Source organism: Oncorhynchus mykiss, chromosome 6 (assembly GCF_057628025.1).
Source record: "Oncorhynchus mykiss isolate SJ-2025 chromosome 6, ASM5762802v1, whole genome shotgun sequence".
NCBI classification, from domain to species: Eukaryota; Metazoa; Chordata; class Actinopteri; order Salmoniformes; family Salmonidae; genus Oncorhynchus; species Oncorhynchus mykiss.
The window spans coordinates 10,155,001-10,172,500 of NC_143027.1; the positions used below are offsets into that span (position 1 = coordinate 10,155,001).

The 17,500-nt window shown below is 45.3% G+C and overlaps 1 protein-coding gene across 1 annotated transcript in view; it reads right to left on the reverse strand.

Annotated features, from left to right (window-relative positions):
* stpg2 (sperm-tail PG-rich repeat containing 2) overlaps positions 1-17,500 on the reverse strand; it is a 73,933-nt gene that overhangs the window by 7,763 nt on the left and 48,670 nt on the right. Inside the window, exons 11-12 of the mRNA XM_090236954.1 lie at positions 7,341-7,509; positions 4,267-4,382 (exon numbers count right to left, since the gene is read on the reverse strand). Of these exons, the coding sequence (XP_090093080.1) occupies positions 4,267-4,382; positions 7,341-7,509 (285 nt within the window). The remainder of the gene's footprint in view (positions 1-4,266; positions 4,383-7,340; positions 7,510-17,500) is intronic.

Here is a 17,500-nt window from a genome sequence, read left to right on the forward strand (position 1 = left end):
TGACATGCAGATGACTCAACACTATACACGTCAGCTACTGTAGCGACTGAAATGACTGCGACACTTAACACAGATCTGCAGGTAGTTTCAGAATGGGTGGCAAGAAGTAAGTTAGAAAAACTAAAAGCATTGTATTTGGGACAAATCATTCACTAAACCCTAAACCTCAACTAAATCTTGTAATAAATAATGTGGAAATTGAGCAAGTTGAGGTGACTAAACTGCTTGGAGTAACCCTGGATTGTAAACTGTCGTGGTCGAAACATATTGACATAACAGTATAATAAAGCACTGCTCTACCTTCTTAACAACACTATCAACAAGGCAGGTCCTACAGGCCCTAGTTTCTACCTTCTTAACAACACTATCAACAAGGCAGGTCCTACAGGCCCTAGTTTCTACCTTCTTAACAACACTATCAACAAGGCAGGTCCTACAGGACCTAGTTTCTATCTTCTTAACAACACTATCAACAAGGCAGGTCCTACAGGCCCTAGTTTCTACCTTCTTAACAACACTATCAACAAGGCAGGTCCTACAGGCCCTAGTTTCTACCTTCTTAACAACACTATCAACAAGGCAGGTCCTACAGGACCTAGTTTCTACCTTCTTAACAACACTATCAACAAGGCAGGTCCTACAGGCCCTAGTTTCTACCTTTTTAACAACACTATCAACAAGGCAGGTCCTACAGGACCTAGTTTCTACCTTCTTAACAACACTATCAACAAGGCAGGTCCTACAGGCCCTAGTTTCTACCTTCTTAACAACACTATCAACAAGGCAGGTCCTACAGGCCCTAGTTTCTACCTTCTTAACAACACTATCAACAAGGCAGGTGCTACAAGCCCTAGTTTCTACCTTCTTAACAACACTATCAACAAGGCAGGTCCTACAGGCCCTAGTTTCTACCTTCTTACAACACTATCAACAAGGCAGGTCCTACAGGCCCTAGTTTCTACCTTCTTAACAACACTATCAACAAGGCAGGTCCTACAGGCCCTAGTTTCTACCTTCCTAACAACACTATCAACAAGGCAGGTCCTACAGGCCCTAGTTTCTACCTTCTTAACAACACTATCAACAAGGCAGGTCCTACAGGGCCTAGTTTTGTCGCACCTGGACTACTATTCAGTAGTGTGGTCAGGTGCCACAAAGAGGGACTTAGGAAAATTGCAATTGGCTCAGAACAGAGCAGCACGGCTGGCCCTTGGATGTACATGGAGAGATAACATTAATAATATGCATGTCAATCTCTCCTGGCTCAAAGTGGAGGACAGATTGACTTCATCACTACTTGTTTTTGGAAGAGGTGTTGACAAGCTGAATGCAATTTGGTGTCTGTATAAACTACTGGCACACAGCTTGGACACCCATGCATACCCCATAAGACATGCCACCAGAGGTCTCTTCACAGTCCCCAAGTCCAGAACAGACTATGGGAGGTGCACAGTACTACATAGAGCCATGACTACAGGTAACTGATGCAAGCAGTAGAATCAGATTTTAAAAAACAGATAAAAATACACCTTATGGAACAGCGGGGACTGTAAAGAGACACACACACACGCACAGATACGTGCATACACACACACACGCTAGCACACGCACTCTGCACACACAGGTACATTGTAATATTGTTGTATGGTGTGTTGTGTATGTGGTGGTGTGTCAGTGTTATATGATATACTGTTTTATCTTTTGTAGCTGCTGCCTTGGCAGGAACTAGTGGGGATCTATAACAAACTCCAGGAAGAGTAGCTGCCGCCTTGGCAGGAACTAATGGGGATCCATAATAAACCCCAGGAAGAGTAGCTGCTGCCTTGGCAGGAACTAATGGGGATCCATAATAAACCCCAGGAAGAGTAGCTGCCGCCTTGGCAGGAACTAATGGGGATCCATAATAAACCCCAGGAAGAGTAGTTGCTGCCTTGGCAGGAACTAATGGGGATCCATAATAAACCCCAGGAAGAGTAGCTGCTGCCTTGGCAGGAACTAATGTGGATCCATAATAAACCCCAGGAAGAGTAGCTGATGCCTTGGCAGGAACTCATGGAGATGCATAATAAACCCCAGGAAGAGTAGCTGCTGCCTTGGCAGGAACTAATGGGGATCCATAATAAACCCCAGGAAGAGTAGCTGCCGCCTTGGCAGGAACTAATGGGGATCCATAATAAACCCCAGGAAGAGTAGCTGCTGCCTTGGCAGGAACTCATGGAGATGCATAATAAACCCCAGGAAGAGTAGCTGCCGCCTTGACAGGAACTCATGGAGATGCATAATAAACCCCAGGAAGAGTAGCTGCCGCCTTGACAGGAATTCATGGAGATGCATAATAAACCCCAGGAAGAGTAGCTGCCGCCTTGGCAGGGACTAATGGGGATCCATAATAAACCTCAGGAAGTGTAGCTGCTGCCTTGGCAGGAACTAATGGGGATCCATAATAAACCCCAGGAAGAGTAGCTGCTGCCTTGGCAGGAACTAATGGGGATCCATAATAAACTCCAGGAAGAGTAGCTGCTGCCTTGGCAGGAACTAATGGGGATCCATACCAAACCCCAGGAAGAGTAGCTGCTGCCTTGGCAGGAACTAATGGGGATCCATAACAAACTCCAGGAAGAGTAGCTGCTGCCTTGGCAGGAACTAATGGGGATCCATACCAAACTCCAGGAAGAGTAGCTGCTGCCTTGGCAGGAACTAATGGGGATCCATACCAAACTCCAGGAAGAGTAGCTGCTGCCTTGGCAGGAACTCATGGAGATGCATAATAAACCCCAGGAAGAGTAGCTGCTGCCTTGGCAGGAACTCATGGAGATGCATAATAAACCCCAGGAAGAGTAGCTGCTGCCTTGGCAGGAACTAATGGGGATCCATAATAAACCCCAGGAAGAGTAGCTGCTGCCTTGGCAGGAACTCATGGAGATGCATAATAAACCCCAGGAAGAGTAGCTGCTGCCTTGGCAGGAACTCATGGAGATGCATAATAAACCCCAGGAAGAGTAGCTGCCGCCTTGACAGGAACTAATGGGGATCCATAATAAACCCCAGGAAGAGTAGCTGCCGCCTTGACAGGAACTCATGGAGATGCATAATAAACCCCAGGAAGAGTAGCTGCTGCCTTGGCAGGAACTAATGGGGATCCATAATAAACCCCAGGAAGAGTAGCTGCTGCCTTGGCAGGAACTCATGGAGATGCATAATAAACCCCAGGAAGAGTAGCTGCCGCCTTGGCAGGAACTCATGGAGATGCATAATAAACCCCAGGAAGAGTAGCTGCTGCCTTGGCAGGAACTAATGGGGATCCATAATAAACCCCAGGAAGAGTAGCTGCCGCCTTGACAGGAACTCATGGAGATGCATAATAAACCCCAGGAAGAGTAGCTGCTGCCTTGGCAGGAACTAATGGGGATCCATAATAAACCCCAGGAAGAGTAGCTGCTGCCTTGGCAGGAACTAATGGGGATCCATAATAAACCCCAGGAAGAGTAGCTGCCGCCTTGGCAGGAACTAATGGGGATCCATAATAAACCCCAGGAAGAGTAGCTGCTGCCTTGGCAGGAACTAATGGGGATCCATAATAAACCCCAGGAAGAGTAGCTGCTGCCTTGGCAGGAACTAATGGGGATCCATAATAAACCCCAGGAAGAGTAGCTGCTGCCTTGGCAGGAACTAATGGGGATCCATAATAAACCCCAGGAAGAGTAGCTGCTGCCTTGGCAGGAACTAATGGAGATCCATAATAAACCCCAGGAAGAGTAGCTGCTGCCTTGGCAGGAACTCATGGAGATGCATAATAAACCCCAGGAAGAGTAGCTGCTGCCTTGGCAGGAACTAATGGGGATCCATAATAAACCCCAGGAAGAGTAGCTGCCGCCTTGGCAGGAACTAATGGGGATCCATAATAAACCCCAGGAAGAGTAGCTGCTGCCTTGGCAGGAACTAATGGAGATCCATAATAAACCCCAGGAAGAGTAGCTGCTGCCTTGGCAGGAACTCATGGAGATGCATAATAAACCCCAGGAAGAGTAGCTGCTGCCTTGGCAGGAACTAATGGGGATCCATAATAAAAAACAAAAACAAAAAATGCAGCCATTTTGGGACTTTTCTATTGGTTTATTAAGACAGGCAAGCTCAAAAAGTCACAAATAAAGTGTTTGAATCGATTTTGAAACCGAGATTCTTATAATGTTGGGGCAATTCATGTACGTTTAAGCATCTCAGGTAGACTGATGTTACATGGTAAAAGCTAGTCTGATAGTGAGTTACCTCATAGGTGCCTGGTCCGGGGTTGGTGTTCTTGGGGCCTTTGAAGCGATCCTCCCTGGACACGATCAGAGACATCTGGGGACTGGACTTGATGTCAGGACTATACTGACCTGGACCTGGTGAACAGAGGAGAGGAAAGTAGAGGAGAGGGAGAGGAGGACAGGAGGAGAGGAGAGGGAGAAGAGAGGGAAAGGAGAGGAGGAGAGGGAGAGGGAGAGGAGAGGGAGAGGAGGAGAGGAGAGGGAGAGGAGAGAAGAGGAGGAGAGGGAGAGGAGAAGAGAGGAGAGGGAGAGGAGGAGAGGAGAATATAATAGAATAGAGGATAATATAATAGATGAGAATAGAATAAAGGAGAATAGAATAGAGAAGAATAGAATAGAATAGAGGAGAATAGAGGAGAATAGAGGAGAAGAGGGGAGAATTAAAGAGGGAAAATAGAGGAGAGGAGAGAAGAGGACATTAGCAACGAACAATAAAATAGAGGCGAGGAGGGAAGGGGATAGGAGAGGAGGGGGAGGGGAGAGAAGGGAAGAGGGAGAGGAGATGAGAGGGGGGAGAGGAAAAGAGAGGAGGGGGAGAGGAGATGTGAGAGAGGGAGGGAAGGGGAGAGGAGGGGGGGTGGAGAGGAGAGGAGAGGAGGGGGAGAGGGAGAGGATAGGTGAGGGAAGGAGAGGGGGAGAGGAGAGGAGGGGATAGGAGAGGGGAGAGGAGAAGAGGGGAGAGGAGGGGGAAGGAGAGGGGGAGAGGAGAGTCAGGCTCTGAGTCTCATCACCATAAACCATTCATATTCCAATAAGATACCACTTGAGAAGAAAAGTGTAGAGTAGGGACTGAGCTAACTCTCAACAACTCACTCACTCGGTCACTGATGTAAACAACAAATGATCCTAGCAATACAGAGTGAATGAAAACATGACGAGGTAATACAACTGTTTAAGTATGCTAGATGACATTTGGACTAAATGATGAAAACAAGGTTGAGGAAGAAAATGTAACCGGTAAGCCTGGGGGTTCCCGCGCTAGGTTTCCCAATCACTTGTCTGACCCCCAGCTAACTCAAAGGTGCTTACCGCCACAGACAAATTTGATTGGTTTCTAGAGTTATTTTGCATTCTAAACATTTCCATTTCACCTGGAGCAGATTCCGTGTCATAGAGCCCATTTCTACCGCAGCCATTGGGTGACTGCAGAAGTATACACCTAATATTGTTGAACATATTCCAATCAAGTTGACATCAAAATGTGATTGGAAAAAGGCATGGATGAGGGGTGAAATAATACCCCATATTCTGAAATGCAAATTAAATAATGGCTGAAATGAACTCGCTATGTGTTTGAGAACACACTTTGCACACAGCCAGATCTATTTATATGCAAATCAATCTCTTGTTAAGGGGTTGAGTCTTGGGTAAAATAGGTTGCATAAATTATCCATATAAGTCATGAATCTTTTTTTGAAAGAACATTTGCAATGAAAGTATAATTGAAGTAACAATTGGGCTAACCACAAAGAGAAACGGACACTGTATTTGAATGGAAGGACATTGGTCTCCTCAACAAACCCAGTCTATTGTCTCCTCAACAAGCCCAGTCTACAGTCTCCTCAACAAGCCCAGTCTATTGTCTCCTCAACAAGCCCAGTCTATTGTCTCCTCAACAAACCCAGTCTATTGTCTCCTCAACAAGCCCAGTCTATTGTCTCCTCAACAAACCCAGTCTATTGTCTCCTCAACAAACCCAGTCTATTGTCTCCTCAACAAACCCAGTCTATTGTCTCCTCAACAAGCCCAGTCTATTGTCTCCTCAACAAACCCAGTCTACAGTCTCCTCAACAAACCCAGTCTATTGTCTCCTCAACAAACCCAGTCTACAGTCTCCTCAACAAACCCAGTCTATTGTCTCCTCAACAAGCCCAGTCTATTGACTCCTCAACAAACCCAGTCTATTGTCTCCTCAACAAGCCCAGTCTATTGTCTCCTCAACAAGCCCAGTCTACAGTCTCCTCAACAAGCCCAGTCTACAGTCTCCTCAAAAAGCCCAGTCTATTGTCTCCTCAACAAGCCCAGTCTATTGTCTCCTCAACAAGCCCAGTCTACAGTCTCCTCAAAAAGCCCAGTCTATTGTCTCCTCAACAAGCCCAGTCTACAGTCTCCTCAACAAGCCCAGTCTATTGTCTCCTCAACAAGCCCAGTCTACAGTCTCCTCAACAAGCCCAGTCTACAGTCTCCTCAAAAAGCCCAGTCTATTGTCTCCTCAACAAGCCCAGTCTATTGTCTCCTCAACAAGCCCAGTCTACAGTCTCCTCAACAAGCCCAGTCTATTGTCTCCTCAACAAGCCCAGTCTATTGTCTCCTCAACAAGCCCAGTCTATTGTCTCCTTAACAAGCCCAGTCTATTGTCTCCTCAACAAGCCCAGTCTATTGTCTCCTCAACAAGCCCAGTCTACAGGCTCCTCAACAAGCCCAGTCTATTGTCTCCTCAACAAGCCCAGTCTACAGTCTCCTCAACAAGCCAGTCTATTGATTCCTCAACAAGCCCAGTCTATTGTCTCCTCAACAAGCCCAGTCTACAGTCTCCTCAACAAGCCCAGTCTATTGTCTCCTCAACAAGCCCAGTCTACAGTCACTTTCTAGCTATTAGTTCAGTTGATTTGACTCAACATCACTTTAATGAAATGAATAAAGAGTAAAAGAAATCAGATCCGCTAGAAAGCAGCATGTTGAGCAGTGCTTAAACCTTGACGGTCAGTACGGTAGCCCGCTACAGTGTGAAGATACAGATCTAGGATCAGCTTTCCCTGCCACAATCTTAACTTTTAACCATTAGTGGGGATAAAGCAAAACTGACCCAAGATCAGTGTCTAGGGGGCAACTTCACACTACACCACAGTGTAGCCTACAGCAGTGGTTCCCAACCCTGTTCACTCAGGCCCCCGTTCCAGCATTGGGGAACATCCTGATGCACCACCCAATTTCAAAATTACACCTTGTGCATTCTACTATTACAAAGGAAGTAAGTTGAGAGCCGGAGTTCCTAGGGGGCCCCACAGTTTGGGAACCACTGGTCTAGAGTACCTGGGAAGTCCGGATCGTAGCTCAAGAAGGAGGAGTGTCTGGGTGCTGCGCTCAGGAATGAGCTCTGGCGTCTCCTGCCCCCCTCGCTCCTGGGTTCTGAGAAGGAGGCGCGGCCATACGTCTTCTCAAAAGACTCCCGCACGTTGTAGGAGCTGGGAGGAGGGGTGTCCTGGAGAGAAGAAGAAGAAGACTTTATTGTCCATTAACTGGTAGAAAACAACCCTTTTTTTTATGCTCACAACCCCAGAACCCGAGAGGGGTTGGAAGCAATGGGTCTGGCGCAGAGCAGCACCCCTGGAGAAATTGAAGGGGGTTACGTGCCTTGCTCAAGGTCACAACACAGAGAGATGACGATATGGTTACAACACAGAGAGATGACGATATGGTTACAACACAGAGAGATGACGATATGGTTACAACACAGAAAGATGACGATATAGTTACAACACAGAGAGATGACGATATGACCACAACACAGAGAGATGACGATATGACCACAACACAGAGTAATGACGATATGAAGGTGTGCCAATCCAGACGAACAGAGAGGAGAAATGGAGAGGAGGAACAGAGAGGACGAACAGAGAGGAATGGAGAGGAGGAACAGGGAGGAAGAATGGAGAGGAGGAACGGAGAGGAGGAACAGAGAGGAGGAACAGAGAGGAATGGAGAGGAGGAACAGAGAGGAGGAACAGGGAGGAATGGAGAGGAGGAACAGAGAGGAGGAACAGAGAGGAGGAACAGGGAGGAACAGAGAGGAGGAACAGGGAGGAATGGAGAGGAGGAACAGAGAAGAGGAACAGATGAGAGAACAGGGAGTGAAGTATACTGATATAGAAATATGATTTGGGTTTTCTCACCAGAATAAATTTGCTCAACATTTTGACTGATCCAGACAATAAGCATTTTTATTTTAATTATCAAATCCTTCGGTATGACCTTGGCTGCAATAACACTGGTATGAGAAGTCAACAGACACCATAGCCTTCTCTGACATCCTAGCTGATTGGCTCCCCACATAAAATTGTGACGGGAACATCTGACAGGCACTCCTATCAATAACATGTTTCTTGTCTAACGACATCGTCCATTCACAGTACAGTGGGATCTAATGAGCGATCCTGTTCCCTCCATGGGGCTGTTGGCTGGCCCTCAGTAGCCTCTCTACAGGGGGGGCCTCATTACATACAATAAATGACCCTTCAGCCTGACATAATAACAATTAATAATAATAATAACAACTGACCACACCAGCCTGTCAACATCACAACACTGACTAAATCACTCATTGGCTGTAATGACCAGACACCAGACAAGGAAGACACATATCTCAAATATGACCTGAGAAAACTACAATTATAAATTACTATGAATAATGTCATTACGAGTCATATGGATTATCTGTCTAAACCAGGAAGGAGATGTGTATTTTTCCAACCTAGCGCTACTTGGTTTCAAACGATATCTCCTTCCTCTTCCCATTCACTCCACCCTGAATTCCAGCTCCTTCCCACTGGACGCAGATACAGACTACCTAAGGTTGAAAAAAATTTTTTATCTTTTATTCCGAATGCAATTTTGCAACTTAACAAAATGTTGGACTAATTGCTCTTGGCACTTGCACTATGAAATGGCACTGACCCTGCCTAATTGTTTGTAAATATCCTTTGTTATTTATTGTACATTTCTAGATGTTGTATGTTGTATGACTGCTGCAAGATTACCTCGTTGATGACATTAAAGTTTTCTGAATCTGAATGATCCCCTACTGCTCAGACTCCTCCTACCACTGCTACAAATAGTTTTAGTGACGATGAGAGAGTGCTATGGCTAGCTCAGCTACACTACCTAGATGAATACTGCAGGGCTATATAGCTAGCTCAGCTACACTACCTAGATGAATACTGCAGGGCTATATAGCTAGCTCAGCTACGCTAGCTAGATGAATACTGCCGGGCTATATAGTTAGCTCAGCTACACTACCTAGATGAATACTGCAGGGCTATATAGCTATGCACAAGCACAGTGAAATGCCTTTCTTGCAGAGCAAAGTTGGGTCAGAGCTCGCAAGACGACAGCCATACAGTACAGATAGCTTGCCTGATCTGTAAGATACCATTCCATTCATTCTGTTCCAGCAATTACAATGAGCCCATCCTCCCCAATTAAGGTAGCACCAGCCGCCTGTGACGCACACACCACGAGGTGTTGGAAGCAATGGGTCAGGCGAAGTGCAGCGCCCCTGAAACAATTGCAGGGGGTTACGTACCTTGCTCAACGGCACAACACAGAGACACAGAGAGATGACGATATGGTCACAACACAGAGAGATGACGATATGGTCACAACACAGAGAGATGACGATATGGTCACAACACAGAGAGATGACGATATGGTCACAACACAGAGAGATGACGATATGGTTACAACACAGAGAGATGACGATATGGTCACAACACAGAGAGATGACGATATGGTCACAACTCAGAGACAGAGAGAGATGACGATATGGTCACAACTCAGAGACACAGAGAGATGACGATATGGTCACAACACAGAGAGATGACGATATGGTCACAACACAGAGAGATGACGATATGGTCACAACACAGAGAGATGACGATATGGCCACAACACAGAGAGATGACGATATGGTCACAACACAGAGAGATGACGATATGGTCACAACTCAGAGACACAGAGAGATGACGATATGGTCACAACACAGAGAGATGACGATATGGTCACAACACAGAGAGATGACGATATGGTCACAACACAGAGAGATGACGATATGGTCACAACTCAGAGACACAGAGAGATGACGATATGGCCACAACACAGAGAGATGACGATATGGTCACAACACAGAGAGATGACGATATGGTCACAACTCAGAGACAAAGAGAGATGACGATATGGTCACAACACAGAAAGATGACGATATGGTCACAACACAGAGAGATTACTATATGGTCACAACACAGAGAGATGACGATATGGTCACAACACAGAGAGATGACGATATGGTTACAACACAGAGAGATGACGATATGGTCACAACACAGAGACACAGAGAGATGACGATATGGTCACAACACAGAGAGATGACGATATGGTCACAACACAGAGAGATGACGATATGGTCACAACACAGAGACACAGAGAGATGACGATATGGTCACAACACAGAGAGATGACGATATGGTCACAACACAGAGAGATGACGATATGGTCACAACACAGAGAGATGACGATATGATTACAACACAGAGAGATGACGATATGAAGGTGAGAGGAAAGCTGTGGCTAGTAGCAAATGAAAATGGCACTGAAATGAATTGAATGATCGAGATGGAAATTATAGGTTGGCTGTACCTGTGAGGCTATACCTGTGAAGGCTGGCTGAAATTATAGGTTGGCTGTACCTGTGAGGCTATACCTGTGAAGGCCGGCTGAAATGATAGGTTGGCTGTACCTGTGAGGCTATACCTGTGAAGGCTGGCTGAAATGACAGGTTGGCTGTACCTGTGAGGCTATACCTGTGAAGGTCGGCTGAAATTATAGGTTGGCTGTACCTGTGAGGCTATACCTGTGAAGGCTGGCTGAAATGACAGGTTGGCTGTACCTGTGAGGCTATACCTGTGAAGGCTGGCTGAAATGATAGGTTGGCTGTACCTGTGAGGCTATACCTGTGAAGGCTGGCTGAAATGATAGGTTGGCTGTACCTGTGAGGCTATACCTGTGAAGACCGGCTGAAATGACAGGTCGGCTGTACCTGTGAGGCTATACCTGTGAAGGCCGGCTGAGATCTTTTTCTAACAATATTACACATTTCATTTGTCCTCTCCTGTCTGTCACGGAGCCCCAATATGGCTGTAATTACACCTGATGGGAATTTAACTACCGTTCTCACCACCTCTCACCTATTGACAGTAGTCACAATACACTTAATTACAGAGCAGTGCGCCAGCCACGTCTGTCCAATTTCTCTCTCTCGTTTATCGCCATCTATATGCATTTATAAGTTTCTTTTAACGAGTGCTCTGACATGAAACATAATGACACGGAATACTGATGTGATTTCCCCCCGATTAGCGTCTAGACGTGTTGTCACCAACTAGATGTTTTGCGATTCTTTTCGACACTGAAGAATATAGAGAATTCAAACTAGGACAAGTCAATTGGTTGATTGGGCAAGTGTTTAGAATGAGCGCTGTTATGGATTCTCTATTGTTCCGGTTGAGTTCAGAGGTCAGAATTCAAAGAATGTTTTTTTTTTTTACTGGTCAGAAAGGTAAAGAGAGTGTAATGCCAGAGTCTGGCTTAGCGGGAGTGCGGCTGACTCACATGTCCCCAGACGGGGGGGGGGGGGGGGGGGGGGGGGGGTCCCTGAGTCCACCTTTCCTAGCTGCCGTCTCCCCGTCTAGTCCTATCGATGACAATAATTAATCAATCTCAATAAAATAAAACATCTGAAATAGAAAGAAAGAAACAGGTCAGAGTTGAAGTGAACCAATGATTCCACCTTCGTGGGACATGTACTAATCACCTACTATGATTCCTTCCTCAGAACAAGCTCTACGTGAAGACGGGGGGGTTGAATCCCAAATGGCATCCTATTCCCTACATAGGGAACTACTTAATATGTATGACCATACAGGCTCTGGTCAAAAGTAGTGCACTATATAGTGTGCCATTTGGGATGAAGCCAGACCTTTTTTAGCTCTGCCTGACAGCCTCACACTAAAGACCATGCGTGTGACATGAACAGTGTACCAGCCATTCCTCTTTTTCTCAGCTCACAGTAGAAGACTATTCCTCATCTCATTAAACCCTCCCCATTAAACAATGACAAAGTTATTTTCAGATGAGGCGGCCATTTAATTTTTCCACCCCATAAATACTGGGCTATATTTATAGTGTATGTTTCATTGAAGCTTCTGCACACTCAGCCGCAGTGGTTAAATAATCGTTTTCTGCTTTATTTAGTTCAAGGGGAGGAATTTGGTGTTCTAATGGGCTCTTAGATGGATCATAAAACCACAGGAATGATAGGGAATCACCATATGCTTGTAGTAGGGTTTTATAGATACTATACTATGATGGCGACCGATCTGCTGCCGTCTTCCTCCTTCTTCTCTCTCTCCCATAAATGTGTCTGACATAAATCAAACCGGGACTTTCTCACAAAACCAGATTAAGTATTTTATATTCTATGTTTACATATCCGCGATGTGTTGTGAAAACAGGGGAGTGCATAAATTCTCCTATCGTAGCAACAATTACGAATACAAAACTACGAACAAATGTGAAAATGTACACACTCGCTACCCTAAGTTGCTCTGGATAAGAGCGTCTGCTAAATTACTAAAAATGTAAATGTAAAAATGAAGCAGAGAAGGACATTCTAGTCAAAGGGTGAAGAGATTTAACACATCAATTCGTTCAGTCTTTTGATGGCTTGTTCCTCTCTCCTTCTCCCATTCCCTCTCTTCCCCCCCTCCCTCCCTGAACTTCACCTCCCTCTCTCAGTCGTTCCTTTGTCATCACTTTGTATTCCCTCTCTTCCCCCTCCCTTCACCACACCTCCCCCTCTCGGTCTTCTCTTCCTCCCTCTCTTTCTTTCTCTAGCTCATCTGGCGGTGAGCGGAGTGACCTGGCTTTGGCAGTGGAGAATCCTAGGCAACCACCAGGCAGCTATACTGTTGGCCCCACAGCTGGGTCCACTCAGCTACCAGACTAACAGACTGTCTGCAGCCTCTTGGCTGTATAAACAGGCAGCAGCCCTAAACCGCACCGGGCCTCGTCCCGTCACTGTTACCAACACGCTCCCAGCATCCCCCTCACCTGTTCCTCCACACACAGCTGTCTACACACACAGCTGTCTCCCACATGTTCCTCCACATTCCATGAGGAAGAGAAGGGGAAGGAAAGAGGGGGGGGGAGGGTATATAGCACAGAAAAATAAGATTCAGGAGAAAGATCTCCCTGGTATTCCGCCGTAGGACAGAACTGTGCATTGCCTACTGATAGGGATGATGTGAAAGCAGCAACATGGAGGTATGGTGTAATCCAGACGCCGTATTATAATCTTGAAGAGCGTGAAAAACATCAGTCGGACAGCAGGTCAAAGAATAACTTTTTGCTGTAGTTCTTGCAAGGCCCCAAGCCTCTGTTTTTAAACATGATGTCAGAACAGAGACACTGTGATAGATATATGTCTCAAAGTCAGGGATTTGTTGGGTCTTTGCTGTGAGGGATTTGTTGGGTCTTTGCTGTGAGGGATTTGTTGGTTCTTTGCTGTGAGGGATTTGTTGGGTCTTTGCTGTGAGGGTTTTGTTGGGTCTTTGCTGTGAGGGTTTTGTTGGGTCTTTGCTGTGAGTGTTTTGTTGGGTCTTTGCTGTGAGGGTTTTGTTGGTTCTTTGCTGTGAGTGTTTTGTTGGGTCTTTGCTGTGAGGGTTTTGTTGGTTCTTTGCTGTGAGGGTTTTGTTGGGTCTTTGCTGTGAGGGTTTTGTTGGGTCTTTGCTGTGAGGGTTTTGTTGGTTCTTTGCTGTGAGGGATTTGTTGGCTCTTTGCTGTGAGGGATTTGTTGGGTCTTTGCTGTGAGGGATTTGTTGGGTCTTTGCTGTGAGGGATTTGTTGGGTCTTTGCTGTGAGGGTTTTGTTGGTTCTTTGCTGTGAGGGATTTGTTGGGTCTTTGCTGTGAGGGTTTTGTTGGTTCTTTGCTGTAAGGGATTTGTTGGTTCTTTGCTGTGAGGGATTTGTTGGGCCTTTGCTGTGAGGGATTTGTTGGGTCTTTGCTGTGAGGGTTTTGTTGGTTCTTTGCTGTGAGGGATTTGTTGGGTCTTTGCTGTGAGGGTTTTGTTGGTTCTTTGCTGTAAGGGATTTGTTGGTTCTTTGCTGTGAGGGATTTGTTGGGTCTTTGCTGTGAGGGATTTGTTGGGTCTTTGCTGTGAGGGATTTGTTGGGTCTCTGCTGTGAGGGATTTGTTGGGTCTTTGCTGTGAGGGATTTGTTGGTTCTTTGCTGTGAGGGATTTGTTGGTTCTTTGCTGTGAGGGATTTGTTGGGTCTTTGCTGTGAGGGATTTGTTGGGTCTTTGCTGTGAGGGATTTGTTGGGTCTTTGCTGTGAGGGATTTTTTGGTTCTTTGCTGTGAGGGATTTGTTGAGTCTTTGCTGTGAGGGATTTGTTGGGTCTTTGCTGTGAGGGATTTGTTGGGTCTTTGCTGTGAGGGATTTGTTGGGTCTTTGCTGTGAGGGATTTGTTGGGTCTCTGCTGTGAGGGTTTTGTTGGTTCTTTGCTGTAAGGGATTTGTTGGGCCTTTGCTGTGAGGGATTTGTTGGGTCTTTGCTGTGAGGGTTTTGTTGGTTCTTTGCTGTGAGGGATTTGTTGGGTCTTTGCTGTGAGGGTTTTGTTGGTTCTTTGCTGTAAGGGATTTGTTGGTTCTTTGCTGTGAGGGATTTGTTGGGTCTTTGCTGTGAGGGATTTGTTGGGTCTTTGCTGTGAGGGATTTGTTGGGTCTCTGCTGTGAGGGATTTGTTGGGTCTTTGCTGTGAGGGATTTGTTGGTTCTTTGCTGTGAGGGATTTGTTGGTTCTTTGCTGTGAGGGATTTGTTGGGTCTTTGCTGTGAGGGATTTGTTGGGTCTTTGCTGTGAGGGATTTGTTGGGTCTTTGCTGTGAGGGATTTTTTGGTTCTTTGCTGTGAGGGATTTGTTGAGTCTTTGCTGTGAGGGATTTGTTGGGTCTTTGCTGTGAGGGATTTGTTGGGTCTTTGCTGTGAGGGATTTGTTGGGTCTTTGCTGTGAGGGATTTGTTGGGTCTTTGCTGTGAGGGATTTGTTGGGTCTTTGCTGTGAGGGATTTGTTGGGTCTTTGCTGTGAGGGATTTGTTGGTTCTTTGCTGTGAGGGATTTGTTGGGTCTTTGCTGTGAGGGATTTGTTGGGTCTTTGCTGTGAGGGATTTGTTGGGTCTTTGCTGTGAGCAGAGTTGGAGAGTAACAGATCACAAAAAACGGTAACTGTAATCATTTAATTTACCAGCAAAAATATTGTAATCAGATTACAGATACTTTTGAAAAACTAGATGATTACTTCGAGGATTACTTTTAAATCCAGAAAGGATGTTCGCGAGAAGAAAAAATTGACACTTCAATGTTTTTTCAATGACATTCAAATCAGCATTGAAAAAAGGCGCAAGTTTAAGTTTGTTCCACCTGAGCCAGTCTGAACACAAGTCAGATGATGTCACAAGTCACTATGATGTCAGAGACCACTATGATGTCAGAGACCACTGTGATGTCAGAGACCACTGTGATGTCAGAGACCACTATGATGTCAGAGACCACTATGATGTCAGAGACCACTGTGATGTCAGAGACCACTGTGAGGTCAGAGACCACTATGATGTCAGAGACCACTATGATGTCAGAGACCACTGTGATGTCAGAGACCACTGTGAGGTCAGAGACCACTATGATGTCAGAGACCACTATGATGTCAGAGACCACTATGATGACACACCAAATGTGTTTGATGGATTGCTGGAAAAGAGCAGGAGGCTACAGTCCAAGCTATGTCTTCCAATGGTGCGACTGCTGTCAGCATCAAAATATTATCCAACTTGAATAAATGCTTGGAGGTAAGGATGACAGCAGTGGTTTAGTCTACGGCAATACAGATATCACTTATTATTGATATCATATTGATACATAACACATTGATGTGAATCACACTGCTGCTCTCTCATTTAGATATTTGCGCCTTACGGATTGTGGTTGTTGTGGATGGCTGTTCATAAATCTAAATGTGTATTTGAACCCAATAATGGTTGAATTCAAGAAGTTTAAGCTGCCTATCAATCATTGTTTAAAAACCAGTAGACAGCCAGTGAAAAATGTGCTCTTGCAACAGCTGCACAGTGTGGATCCCAGCCTATGGAACAACAGCTGCACAGTGTGGATCCCAGCCTATGGAACAACAGCTGCACAGTGCGGATCCCAGCCTATGGAACAACAGCTGCACAGTGTGGATCCCAGCCTATGGAACAACAGCTGCACAGTGCGGATCTCAGCTTATGGAATAAAAGTGGGGCTTTTATTGCTCAATCTAATTCATGCTGATAAAAAAATACATCCATAGACCTAATGGACAGAAGCTTAAACTCGCACACTTCTGATAGACTTAAAGGGGAATCTGTAGTTGCCACATCCATAGACCTAATGGACACAAGCTTAAACTTGAACACTTCTGATAGACTTAAAGGGGAATCTGTAGTTGCCACATCCATAGACCTAATGGACACAAGCTTAAACTCGCACACTTCTGATAGACTTAAAGGGGCAATCTGTAGTTGCCACATCCATTTTTGGACTTTTAAATTATATTTTTCCCATTGATTCTTGACGAATATAATTTAGAAATCCCTCATGAGCTTAGTTCGACTGTCGTATCAGAACACCAAATAAAAGCTTGTATTTCTCCAATGTTTGTAAACAAAGTAAATGTAAACACTGTATAGCCTCGTAACATGGTTAAAACAATAACTGACATCATGGAGGGTCAGTCCTCGCATCCATAGTTCTGTCTATTAATCTGAGAGTGGTTACATTTCTCCAGGCCCATCCCTCAGCTTTTTACCAAAACAGAGGCGGGGCGACCGTTTTGTTATTGTTTCATCTGTGGATTTGTCCTTTAAACAGCTGCATATTATCAAGATATCAAAGTGTCACCAACTAAAAGGTAAACAATAGGCCTATAGCAAATGGCATTACTTTTTCACATGTAAATAGCACTTTTCAGTAGTAGTCAAAGCATGCCATTCCATGAGCGCAGCATTTATTTTATAACTCTAATCAATGAGCCCAATCAGTCCTCCATGACAACATCGTAAACAACAGAGTAGGGCTGGCTAAACTGTCCTTAGTTTTGGGGTCACGCTCAGGTAAAACAATTAGGCTAATCTATACTTCCATATTTCCAAGACCTATTCTTGAACATCAAGGGGTATAACATTTATTGGAATGACTGGAAAACGTTGGTTTTTAATGTAAAGATATAATTTAATGGTATTATTGTTATATGTAGTAGAAAACAATGGGTTAGTAGAAGCCTACATAACCAACCCATGAATTAAAATGTAACATACATGGCCAGCTATG